This window comes from Dioscorea cayenensis, chromosome 18 (assembly GCF_009730915.1).
Source record: "Dioscorea cayenensis subsp. rotundata cultivar TDr96_F1 chromosome 18, TDr96_F1_v2_PseudoChromosome.rev07_lg8_w22 25.fasta, whole genome shotgun sequence".
In the NCBI taxonomy this organism is placed as follows: Eukaryota; Viridiplantae; Streptophyta; class Magnoliopsida; order Dioscoreales; family Dioscoreaceae; genus Dioscorea; species Dioscorea cayenensis.
The window spans coordinates 14,309,023-14,322,543 of NC_052488.1; the positions used below are offsets into that span (position 1 = coordinate 14,309,023).

At 35.3% G+C, this 13,521-nt stretch overlaps 1 protein-coding gene and 1 pseudogene across 1 annotated transcript; one reads left to right on the forward strand and one right to left on the reverse strand.

Annotated features, from left to right (window-relative positions):
- The first annotated feature begins 515 nt into the window (after positions 1 to 515).
- LOC120281664 (transmembrane emp24 domain-containing protein p24delta3-like) lies at positions 516 to 6,565 on the forward strand. Its single transcript, XM_039288357.1, has 4 exons — positions 516 to 825; positions 5,758 to 5,967; positions 6,043 to 6,119; positions 6,202 to 6,565. The coding sequence occupies exons 1-4, from the start codon at positions 625 to 627 to the stop codon at positions 6,344 to 6,346; spliced, it is 633 nt and encodes a 210-aa protein (XP_039144291.1). The 5' UTR covers positions 516 to 624; the 3' UTR covers positions 6,347 to 6,565.
- A 3,899-nt stretch (positions 6,566 to 10,464) lies between these two features.
- Positions 10,465 to 11,721, reverse strand: LOC120282815 (annotated as a pseudogene).
- Positions 11,722 to 13,521: the final 1,800 nt, after the last annotated feature.

Here is a 13,521-nt window from a genome sequence, read left to right on the forward strand (position 1 = left end):
CAAATTGCTAGTCTTTTATGATGTGAATGCGAAGTTAGCATCAATTTCAACATCCAAGTCATTATTTATTATTTTTTTTAAATTATTTTATTTTATAATCTAACCCTTTAAAATTTTATAACCAGAATTTCTAAAATCTTAAACCCAAATATTATAAAATTGTATAACTAAAATTTAAAAAACTTAAATCATAAACAATAAATCACAAACCTCTATTATAATTTAAAGTTTACAAAAAATATAAAAAGCATGACATAGATGTTGGCATAAATGCTAACTTGATATTACATCATTGAGACTATGAATTTGATCTAAGTACTCTGTTGGTTTTTTTTATCATTTAACATATACATTATACATTTTATGCTTATGATACACAAATAAATTGAATTTTAAAGAATAAGTATAATATTTGATATTTATTAACAGACATATCAGTAATTCATTAAATACTTAGAAGGTGTACGTAGCACAAAAAAAAAAACCCATAAAATTAAATTAAAAAAATCCGCTCTCCAAAGTAGCAGATCTCTTTCGCTGACCTTCTTTTACCCAACTGTGACAAGGTGCGCGTCGTGGGGAAAAAAACGAGAGAGAGAGAGAGAGAGAGAGAGAGAGAGAGGGATGGGGCACCGCGCCGCAGTGATCTGGCTGTGCGCGGCGATGGTGCTGCTCATGCGGGGAGCTGAGGCGTTGTGGCTCCAGCTGCCGCCGTCCGGTACCAAGTGCGTCTCCGAAGAGATCCAACCCAACGTCGTCGTCCTCGCCTACTATGGCGTCATCTTCGAGGATCGCGCTCACGCTACCCCCACCATCTCCGTCAAGGTATCTCTTACCCTCTTTCTTTTGTGGATCTGTTATGTTTTGGTCGTGTTCCATTTGATTTGATTGGTGAATAGTCGTGATTAACTTTGATTCTTGTTCTTTTTTATTTTTTTGGATTTAATATAATTTGTTTGTCTGATCCTATGATCTGCTATTTCTTATTATGTGCTGATGTTTCATGTCTAGTTTTGATTTATTTTGTTTTCTCTTGTTGATTGTTGAAGTGATTGAGAAGAAAGGGTTTATGACTTCTTTTGTAATGCTGATGATTGAGGTTTTAATTTAAAGAAATTCTAGTTATTCTAGGGTTTTGCAAGTTTCTAGATTTATACAGTTTGTCACGTTCACTGATTGTTTTGGAAAACACAGTTGTTGTTGAGCTTGGCAATTGAACCCGTGCTATTGACAGAGTCTCTCATGTTGTCAATTTCTTGATTATCTGTTTAGTTCTTATCTTGAGAGTTTGTCACTTTCACTGATTGTTTTGGAAAACACAGTTGTTGTTGAGCTTGGCAATTGAACCCGTGCTATTGACAGAGTCTATCATGTTGTCAATTTCTTGATTAGCTGTTTAGTTCTTATCTTGAGAAAAACGTGTGTCTTTATGAGTTTGGTTTCATGTGAAAAACAATATTTAGAAATTTGATTTTTACCTCTTGGAAGATTATTGTGAAACAGTGTCCACCTTCGGCTGTTGAATTAAGTCCTTTCCTTGTTTCTTAATTGTATGAGAAGTTCATGATTTGCTCATGGATGGAGATGTGCATATTTTATTCAACGTATAGACAACCTGTTCTATGTGATGGCCTATTTTGTATTGAAGTGGAGTAGATTTTCCATGATGTAGTATGCACATAAGGTTCTTTGAGCAAGTAGTCGCCTTTATATCTGATACCTACACCCTAAAAGAATCCATTTTGCTCAATATGATTGGTTTCTGGTTATTAGCTTTTCAATACGTCATGTTCAAGTGCATTGTTTTCTATTTCGAACTAAAATAGCCCTTATTACTTTTTGGATGTTAGGTAGTTGACTTGGAATCACACTAATTGATGGAAAGATGATATTCAGATATGTAATATAGAAGCAACTTGACTTGCTAAACAAGCTAATATCTTATTTGGAAACTTGATTTTATGGTTGGCTATGACTTTTGCAATATAACTCTTTTTGTCTTGGTATAATTCTTCATATCAGGATCAATTTCTCTATGAACAAATTAAACATTTTGAGGCCTATGCTGAAAGTTGGGCTTGTCTCTTGTTTAAAGCTTAATTAGTGGTAAGCCAGGTGCTATTTTTGACAATAACAAAACTAACCTTCAGCCATAGGATGCGAGACCTTGTTTACCTTTCCGGACCATTTGCTATATTAGGAATGTTTTCATTATATCTTTCATTTCTCCTATATTTGATTCTCCCAAATTTTTTTTCTTTTTTTTTCTGTTTTTTTTTAAAATTTTTTTTAAAATTTTTTTTAACTTTTTAAATTTTTAAGTTTTATATTTATTTGAATCTAACCTTTAATACGCATATTGCACCAACCTTGCATTATCTTGAGAGTTGAGACTAGGTTCAAACTATAGCCTTTCTCACGTCTTTTCACTCTTTTAAGCAGAGTTTGTTACAAGTGTATTCAGTAGGGTGTATTCCTTGTCTATGAAAATAGTCTTTACATCTTAAAATCCTGCATGGTATTGCCTCCAAGCTGCTTCTCATTGCTATATAAATAAATTTGTGATACTCATCTGATTCTTAGCTGGAGTAGTAAGATGTAATCTTCACCATATTCAAGCATCTATGCGCCTATGGTTGAACTTTAACTCCAGGCATAGAATATAGTATCTTATGAATGCTTTGCATTCACCTTACTATTTTCTTTGAAATTAAACTTTGTATTTTATAACACCTAAACATCCAAGGCATCTTTGAAACCTCATTGAGCATCCGTAATAAGTGGCACAACAAGGCTTATAGCACAGGTCAACCCTTGCAAACTAGAATAATTTGTAGTTATACATGGTTACAGCAATTGGAACCAAGTGCTAATCAGGTTGCATTATTTAAGACTTCTTTTATTTGGGAAACCCCTAAATTATCGAGATAAAAGGGCTAATAGAACAAATTACTGGTATGTCAATTGAATTCACTGCAATTTGTAATCCTGAACCCTAGACCAAATATATTTGCTGAATTAGAGCAAAGTAGATCTTATTTCACTACTAATTAGATCCATTAAAATATTAAGCATAAATTATGCCAATCAATCAGCTCCACAGTTGGTTGAATTTTAATTTGTCACTCCATCAATCCACTCAAAATTAATTTTAGTCTTGTGGTTTGGCATATTATTTGATTGGCACATAGACCCATGGTGAGTTAGACTGGTGAGTATATTTGATGTCTTCTCACTTATCTAAAAATAGGTTATTGCATGTTCCATATTGTAGCTTTTCTTGAGCGAGTTTCTTGCACAAATATTACCATGTCAAGGTAGCCTCTTGCAATATCTGAATATGTTTTGGATTGTACCTCATGAATAGGGATCATAAGAAGAATTTCACATTGCCTACTAGCAACCATTTACTGGCTGTATTTGGGATTGGTTTTTGTGAAAAAAGGTTTGGAGTGGGGTGTTTCCTGGAGGAAAGCATAGGACTTTGGAACTTTGGTGTGATAATAAATTGGTAAAGTTCTTGCAAATTGATTGTTGATTGTGGCTAAAGAACTCTTTTCAAGAATTATGGATTCGACTGCAGCCTTGAAACATAATTGTGATAAGTTACCACAAATCTGGACTACAATAAACTATCCGCAGCCTGTGTTTTTTTTTAAACTAGAAAAGAAAATGATGTGAAGGTACTTTTGAAACTGTAGTTATGTATTCTGAATCACATTTCGAGTATTTTACATTTACTACCGTCGCTAATTACCACTCCATTGCTTACTTTTCCCTCTTTTTCCTAAGCCACTCCATCCTTGGTGAAACTGACTGACATCTGTTTCTCTTTGCCTTTCCTTTATCAAACTACTTCATTTCTTTATCTCTCTCTATCAAAATTTAATACTTTTATAAGCAGCAAACAACCAAGATGATTTTTAAAATTTTTAGTGGTTGACAAACAACACAAATTGGTTGAATGAAAAGCAAAAGATTAAAGAAAGAGTTAAAAAGTTGGAATGTTCGGGCTAGTAAATAGAAGAGTTTTATGATGTTATTGTCCTTTTGGTAAGCTTGCAATTTTATTTATTGAATACAAAAGAAATCTTGAAAGGGTCTTAACTGTGAACAATTATATCTTCTTGTGCTTATCAAGTGACACTTCTGCTTAGGGCTGTCAGATGGGCTGAGCCATTCACAAACCACTTGAGTTTAGCTCTAGTTTTTTCTTGGTCAGGCTTTTTTTAATAAATAATTGAAGTGCTTGTGCCAAAATTTCAAACAGAGCTAAGATTGTTTAATAAATCTTAACAAGGCTTTATATTATAAATACTTGTGTGTAAGGGTGCGTTCTAAAATTTCAATTTTCACTGCTTAACAGGACCGTAATATTCTTTCAATTTATGGTCAGTGATTTCCAAATTTTTGGTTAACTTATTATTGAAGTTTGGTTATAACCGAATAAGCCGAATGTGCACCATTGCTTGCAGGCCCATTTATATTTCTTTTTGGGTATTGAAGTGTAATATTAATGTAATACTTTTATATCTATTAATAATTTATTAGCAATTTATATAATAAAAAAAATTCTATGGTTAACTATTTTATATGGACCTTGTAATTATTGTTCATAAGAAACAACTCAGTTGTGAATCTTATGTAAGAAGTATCTTGATTGAAATTTTCACTTTATCAAATCCTCATACAAATCCCAGTTCCAGTTATCATTTCTCAATTTGAACCTTTGAACCATCAAATTGAATCTGCTGATGCCCTGCTGTTGACAATCGTCTGGAGCCCCTCATCTTTTGTCCTCATTGGGAACCCTTGTATTTGCTGCTTAGCACTGCCCATAGCTTGGGCTGGTAAACCTAAATGAGCTAAACTCAGCTTGATTACGCCCACAATTGAGCTTGATGAGGTTTATGTGTTGTGGCATTCTTAGATTTCAAACCAAGTTTTATTAAGTTTGTGAGCAAGGTAAATTGTTTGTTTTATCCTTTATAGAACTGTATCAAGGCGTAACAGATAGGATCCAAATCATACTTTTGAGGTTTTACTTGTCTCTACCATACTGTGTCTCCTAATGGTAGGTTGTCATCTGCATTCATTCTTGAAAAAGCGTAGTTTCTTAAGCTTTTGCATATCAAAGTTTGCTGACTTCCTTAACAAAAGGTGCAAATTTTGATTTTCAATTCTTGTTTAATATTTTTCTTTCTGATTTCAGCTTTCTGCAGTAGATATGTTTATGATCTGCTTGCTATTTGGATGTTTATTGACTGTCCTTTTCGCAACAGTGGCATCACCTCCAATAAGTGTACGTTAAGCTGTTCCGTTAGGTTCAATGTGTTTGTCATGTTAGTCATTGGAAAATTCACCAGTTAATTTCTCACTACCTCCATGAACAAATGAACTTTGAGGAATCTTGAAGAGTCTGCAGTAGATGACTTCCAACTTTTTGATGCAATGATTAGTCATCAATTTCTTGTCAATCGGTGTCTCCCTATTTATAATGTCCAAATTTTGTTTGATGAAGTGCTAATTATTATATATATGCACCCAAAATCAAATCTGAGTTCTTATTCATACTTCTATTTGAAATTGAATCATTGAATTAAAGATAAAAAAATTCTTTTGTTTTGTTTTGCATCATGTTGAAATTGATCCAAACGCGTATGTTGGCAGCAACAAATTGTTACACCGACCGTTTGTGAATAACAAATGTGTTCCTAGTCAACTTGACCTTGGACTATGAAACTTCTGTTTATTCAGGTGACATCACCATATGGAAACACTCTGCATCACCAAGAAAATGTTACATCTGGCCAATTTGCATTTACAACTTCAGAAGCAGGCAACTACCTGGCATGTTTCTGGTTTGGTGGCAGTGACACAAATGTAGAAGCTAGTGTTAATCTTGATTGGAGAATCGGAATTGCAGCACGAGACTGGGATTCTGTCGCTAAAAGAGAAAAAATTGAGGTGAGCACTTAAAAGATTCTTAGAAAAAGATGCCCTCCTATGATCATATATATCACTTAACAATTACTTACACAGGGTGTCGAGCTTGAGCTGAAGAAACTAGAAGCTGCTGTGGAGGCAATCCATGAGAATTTGTTATATCTGAAGACAAGGCAAACCTATTCTCCTAACTGTTGATTTCTCGGTTATTATTGTTACCTTGTAAATGACGTGCATTTTGGATTGGTGACACAGGGAAGCTGATATGAGGGAAGTCAGCGAGAGGACAAATGCAAGAGTTGCATGGTTCAGTATTATGTCTCTAGGTGTTTGCATAGCAGTTTCTATCTTGCAATTGTGGCATCTCAAGGGCTTTTTCCAAAAGAAGAAGCTCATTTAGGATATTCGCTGAGGTTTTACAATTTTTGTTACGTCTATAAGAAGTTAATAGAATTCCTGTGACATATCAGCACCTTCCTTTTTTCCCCGTTTATTTGGGTAAGTTGTTTCCTGAGTTCTGTATGTCAGGTTATTACCCATGCTTTAGCATGTCAGAACTACAAAATGTCTGTGGAAGAGAAAAAACATTGGAATATTGTGGACTGGGGTTAATTGTTCATCTTGTTTTCTCGCCATGAAAATAGACTGCCGTATGAGTAATCCCTGAATGAAAGCGCTGGAAGTTGCTCAAAACTTTTTATGGCACCTATAAATTTATTGCCTATTCATGGAATCAGTTTGGCAGTAGGTGTATATCTGTCGCAGTTTAGCAATTATTAGAAAAAGGACTATTATTATTGCATGGTTACCTAATTCACTCAGCAGTTGGCTTTAACTAATGTGGTTACCAATATGGACTTTAAAGAAAGATTACTATGAAGATAAATGTCCAATTTCTGTCATTGGTGAGTTGTTAGATAAATTATATAGGTTTTTGTTTCTTTTTGAATTCGGACCTTTAAGTTTGACATTATTTGATTAGAGTTTAACCCAAGGATGCACAATGCACATAAGGCATCTTTCCAGACTAAAACTTTAAGTCTCTTATAATGTGCTCTGGATCATCAATACGCATGTCAATTTCTTGGGCTTGATGAATACCATTCTTAGGTTTTATTGAAGCTAGTATATTTGACATTTTTGTATAGTATCGTTATTTGTTACATAATTTAGATTATCACCATTATCATTACATCATCACTATCTTATTTCAAAAAATGTCTGACTGTTTGCTTACCCAATCTCAGGTAGACTGAAGGATAGAGAGATTTCTGTCACCCATACAACTACATTAAACATACATGTTTCCGTGTCTAGTTTTGTTATACGGTTTAAATGAAAGTTAATCTATTTAACTATTAAGTATGAACACTTGCCTATCTAATATGCCTTCTGATTGAGTTTGATTAATATTCTAACTGATTTGTTTAATAATCTTCTTGTCATTTGAACGTTATAGCTATTCAACTTAACTTATAACCTATTCTGTAATATAATCATTGATTAGTTAGAAACTATGTATTGGGTTATAACATGTTCAAAATGCGATAATGGTGTTCAATTAGAGTAAGTAGTACAGGTGTGGATAATCTTATTTGTGCCTCTTACTAAATTGAAAATTCAAGGAAGTATTTTGTGAAGCAAGATTCCTGAGTGTTAGGAGATTAGATGACATTTACTTTGAGGTAGTTGACTATCAAACTAATATAATATATCTTGAAGCACATACTTCATCTTGTAGATTATGGAAAGTTTATGACCTTTCAAGTGTAAGCATGCTTGTACAGTAATGCTGCTTGCTAATAAAAAAATGTCTACTGTTATGTAGATCGCTATCTCACAACCTATGCATACGGGACTTAATGCAAGGCGAAAATTTATCTTGTACTAGATGATAATAGGACAACAAATAACAAACTTATTCTTTGATTGTTTTCACTAGTGACGAAGAGGAGGTTTAGTCGACCACCATTAAAAAAAAGTTATGTCCCGGAGTTTTAATGTAAGGTTATTTCAATTCAGCCATTGTAATGGTAAAAGCACTACAAATTATCATGTAATGTTGTTATTGTGAACCATAAATCCATATATTGTTTAATTCTTTATTCAAGACCTTGAACTATACATTATGAGAGGTATGTGTTTAGCGAACTATATTATCTAATCAAGACATGTTAGAGGATGTAGTACTAATCACTCAAGCTAGATTACATGTTCAACGAACTGATCTACTTTGTTTGTAAAGTTTGGGAGTGTACTAGTAAACACTCTAGCATGACAACTAGGTTAATCAGTTAGAGATATTGGCAGATGAGTTGTTAAAAGCTCTAGCATGTTGCGTATGTTCAATTAGATATAACATTTGGTTAGGAAGGTCTTAAAAAACTTCAAATGGTTGCTCGGATAATAATTTGTAGGGTCCTTTATTCTTACTCGGCTTTTAATTAGGACCGGCCGGTTAAAAATATCGGAATCACAAATCAAATTTTAATTTTTTATGACTTCAAATGATTACGGGTCCATGATTTCTATTATGGGCAATCCCCTAATGTTAATTACCCCAGACTTGGTTATGGGAGTCTCCTATTAAGAAACGAATGTGAATAAGAAATGACCGGGCAAACATAAAATTAATTTTTTTTATTGACTTCAAAGAGAATACGAGTACATAACCATGAGCGAGAATACAAACTATTAAGAGAATTATCATTTTTTTATTTGCATGACTTGGCTAACGCTCTTGACTCCTTTGCTAAAAACATATTAGAAGACCCTTTTAGCTTGGTAGGTGTGGCCTTCTTCGATTTTTTTTATGTGTGTTTGCATCTTCACATATCGCATCTCTCAAGCTGTAGCCACTCTACATTTATAAGTTCCCTACTTGATCATCTTTGGTTTTTTTATTGCTGAAGACTTCGGCGTTTTGTGCTTGTGAAAATTTTAAGTCTCTGACTTGTGAAACTTCTTTGCATCTTGAGACTTAAAAGTTGCATTTGTTGTTTATATGAAATGTTTAGGTCTTGACCTTTCCTTGCTTTTGAGCCTTAACCATCATATCTTCATGTCGTGACCCTCAACATGATTGGGTCGTTAACTTGACACTTTTGACTTGATTTCAGAATGGATCTCAAGCTGTAATTATAACCTTGATTCCTATTGACTAAGTCATTAAAAGAACTTTTCCAGTTAATCTCTGTGAATGTCTAACATTGGATCTCAAAATAGGTTAAAAAGAAAACGTAATCAAAAGTTTTCGGCACCCTTTTGAGTGTCGAACATATGACCTAAGAGTGGGTTTGAAGGGAAAACTTCAATTGATTCCCATCACCCTTTTGAGCGTCAAGCATGGGACCTCACAGTTTGGCTTTGTAGAGAACACTTTAAAAATTTTCATCCCACCCTTGTGAGTGTCAAACATGAGACCTTAAAATGCCTATTAAGAGGATAGAGAATTTTAATCAACTCTTTTGCCACCCCCATGAGTGTCAGGACCTCATGGTAGGTTTGAAAGAGTTTTCATAAGTTTTCATCCACCTCCATGAGTGTCAAGACCCCATGGTACGCTTTAAAGAGACTATTTTCATAATTTGGTATCCACCCCCATGAGTGTTCAATGCCTCATTGTGGGCTTGAAAAACATTTTATAAAACTTTATCCGCCTCCATGAGTGTCAAGACTCCTTGATAGGCTTCAATTTTTTATTTTTTTTTTTTTTTATAATTTTTACCTTCACCCTTATGAGTGTCAAGACCTTATGGTAGGCTTGAAAGAGATTTTTTTTATAAAATTATCTTTCCCTCCGTGAGTGTTGAGACCTCATGGTATGTTTTAAAGATAATTTTTATAATTTTTTTCTCCACCCTCGTGTGTCAAGACCTCATGGTAGGCTTCAACGAAAAATTTTTTATAAATTTTTCCTCTACCCCCATGAGTGTCAAAATTTTATGGTACGCTTAAAAGAGATTCATAAATTTTTTTCTCCAACTCCATGAGTGTGAAGACCTCATGGTAGGTTCGAAAGAAAATTTTCACAATTTTTTTATACCCCCACGAGTGTCAAGACCTTGTGGTAGCTTTCAAAAAAAAAATTTCTTCTCTCCTATTCACCCCCATGAGTGTCTAAGACCTCATGGTTGGCTTCAAAGGAAGTTTTCATAAGTTTTTTCCCCACCCGCACGAGTGTCAAGACCCCGTGGTAGGCTTCGAAAGGGTTTTCATAATTTTTCTTCTCTCCTATTCACCCCCATGAGTGTCAAGACCTCATGGTAGGCTTCAAAAAAAATTTCATAAATTCTCCCTCCACCCTCATGAGTGTCAAGACCTCATGATAGGCTTCATTCATAAATTCTCCCTCCACCCCAATGAGTGTCAAGGGCCCATGGTAGGCTTCTAAAAAAATTTTATAATTATTTTTGTAAAAGAAAGGATGCTACATTTACCATCCAAGAATTTTTATCATATCATCAACTCCAAAATCTTATTACTAGTTTCCCATTTCCCCATTTATATTTTTCTATTTCAATGACCATTAGCTTGCCCATTTTTAACACCTAGTCTATAAAGAACTCCGGTATATCTCTTAGTAAAGCCACCGAAGAAGCATTCCTTGAGCTTCCTAAAGGTGCACGTTGTCAACAGGCTATTAGACCCAGCCTGATGACAAATCTCAACCCTATCAACCTTAAGGAACTCCGCGAGCTTGTTCAAAACTCCATGTAAACTATTGCAAAGCCTCATTAAATGCTTGATATCATAAACTCTCGAAAAGTATATGTTGATGAGCTCAAAGAGTCTAGCTTGAGTCTCAGGCAAGTTGTGGCAAGTCAGCACCTTCAACAAGTATTTGAAATCATACCCACTATGGAAAGTAATCTAATGGATGGAATCGAGGACATTAGCGGAAGACATTAAGAGCTCGGCGAAGCTCATAGAGTCGATGCTCTCCTGACGGTTCTTTATAAGATTTATGCCAGACAAAGTGAGGAGATCGATGGAGTCATGGGCGTAGATGTCAAAGTCAAGATCGAACTCATAGAAGTTGAATTTCTAGACAAGGAAGCGGCCAGAGGAGTGATAGGCGGCGAGGGAGCCATCAGCAGCGGAGAGAGTGAGGTTGAGTTGGATAAGCTTTAGGATGTTGACGTTGGCCTTGAGGGTGAGGTAGTGGTATTCAGCGGTAGTAGGTAAGGCACCAACAGGATGAAGAGCAACACTGAGGAACTCCGTATATATGGCGACGTAGGGGAATTCACCAATGAAGGAACAAATGAGGGTGAATTCGTCTTCCAGATTCTCCGCCGATACATCTTGACCTCAATCGTCTCGCTGCTCGGAAGGATTGACATCATTGGAGAGATCCTCAAATTGAGATCAGATTTCAATGATCTCAACCCTAAAATACTTTGAATAAAAAAAACTAGGATCTCAAGAGCGCTAGTAATAAAAAATAGTGATGGAGAAGATAGAGAACGACTCTATTGATCTTCTACATCTCCTTCTCCTTCTCATTCTCATTCTTCTGGAAGCTGACATCCGTTCCTCTGAAATACATCATCTCTTTCCTGGTACACATATGTCTTCTCTAAATCTAAATTAGTAGTAGTGCTTCGCTCAGATGTCCGCGTTTACAAGTAGAATCAATGCTTGACGCTACTCTCACACACCTCCGTTACTCTTTAGGAGGCATCCACCCAAATAAACTACCCACCTAGCAGTGTCCCGCCTACCTAGAATCATATGATCGGAACGCGGGAAGCTCAACCGGTGTCCTAGCATGTTAACCCGAGAGAGGAAGTAGAGACAAGTCCGCTACTCAATTTAGTCTTCTCCTTCTTCGCCTTCGTCTTTATCTCTAGGGCTAGGGTTACGCCATGGATGATGGGGAGGATCAAAGAGGGAGAAAGAGATAGAGAAAATAGGAAAGGCATGCTTGCATACGTGCATGGTATAAGCATGCAATGTGCATGATGGATGCATTTAATTTAGAAAGAAACACCATGAGTAGCATACGTGCATGGTATGCATTTAGTTTTAAAAGAAACATCATGAACAGGTGGGACCCATGTAAATCATGGCATGAATGTATTCAATAGGCATATGCTTATCATACATAGAAGCTTTCTCTTGCTATATTTATCATTTTTATTGTGCATTTCTTGCCTGGAAAATGGATGGTATACCTTGTTGTTGAATACTAGTGGAGGGATCTTGTATCTTGTTATCAAACTATGATGGCCTTCCGGTGATCCTTCTTCTCCAAATTTTTTATCTTTTTCCCCTAGAAAAATAAAGATCACTTCTTCCCCTCGTCCTCTTTTTTTCTCTCATGGTCTTGTTCTGTCTCTTTTTTTTTCATCTCGCTTCCCTCTCTGTTCTCTCTTCCTTCTCCAATCACCTCCTTGTTTTTTTCAAATCTTTTCAATCTTTTTCTCTGTTTTTTTACACTATGAAGAGAAACATTTTATTACCAACTAAGGTGATGTGAAGATAGAAATAAAACTTGTCGATATACAAAACAGTGACAGAGAGTTGTAGGTGGATAACTAGTGGAAACCATCCTCATACGTACTCTATACCTACAAATGCAAAATATAATAAACCTACACAAGAGACACAGAGACTGCTAGCACAATACTCTGCTACGTGCCCACCCACCATAACTTGACAAATAAGAGAAAAAAGGGAGTGGTGAGTAACTCGGTTACTAAGTGAGTGGAAAACATAGTTGATCAGGACGCAAGTGTATGTGCTGATTTTGTAATAAAATGTCTTGAAAAGTAAGGTATTGATCCTCAAGAAAAATAGAGTTTGCTAGTACTAATCCATAATCCAAAAACTAGCCTACTCGAAGTGGTGTGATGTGAAACAAATTAAAAAGAAAACAAGAATCAAAAGCACTGAAATAAGTACGGCTAAACAAGCAAAGGAAATGTGATACTTGGGCATAGACTCCTTCTAGGAATTTATAAGGGATAATGATTGTAACTTTAGCAATCCTAATTGAACTAAGAAAAATCCTAAAGAATAATATCTCATTTCTTAAGGTGAATAATAACTGATCTAGTACGGTGCTGATACTGACAATCCCATGATCGCATTGCACTCTGTGAAATTTGAAGGAGAATATACAAAAATTCCAAAAGTAGACAACCTTTTTTTCGATATGATTACTCCTAATCCCATACAAAGTAGAAATGAGATATCTTTCTAGATCTACTCCTGGTGATTGCAAAAGTATGGAATTACTTGCCAATTCAATCCAGAGGATTATGGGTGGAGAAATCTCAACTACAAAGTACCAAATTTATAGGTTTACTCACAAATCCCCTTAAATCACGGCTTGTCTATGCTAGGTGGGTCTCTCAACTCCTCACACAAGCACATTAACATGACCGAATTGCGTGTGTATCGCAAGTGCATGGGTGTCGAAGTAATAAAATACCCGGTGAGATGGATAGTCGAATCCATAGAGAACGGAAGTATTAGTATTAACCACTTCTCAGTTATTTAGTCGGAATCAAGATTATGATAAAAATGAACTTAATTGCAAGAATAAGAATATTGCAAGCAAGCAAA

Coding starts and splice junctions, on each gene's coding strand:
- LOC120281664 (XM_039288357.1), top strand. CDS start 625: ATGGGGCACCGCGCCGCAGTGATCTGGCTGTGCGCGGCGATGGTGCTG. Junction 5,968..6,042: donor CTAAAAGAGAAAAAATTGAG/GTGAGCACTTAA, acceptor TTACTTACACAG/GGTGTCGAGCTTGAGCTGAA. Junction 6,120..6,201: donor TTGTTATATCTGAAGACAAG/GCAAACCTATTC, acceptor TTGGTGACACAG/GGAAGCTGATATGAGGGAAG.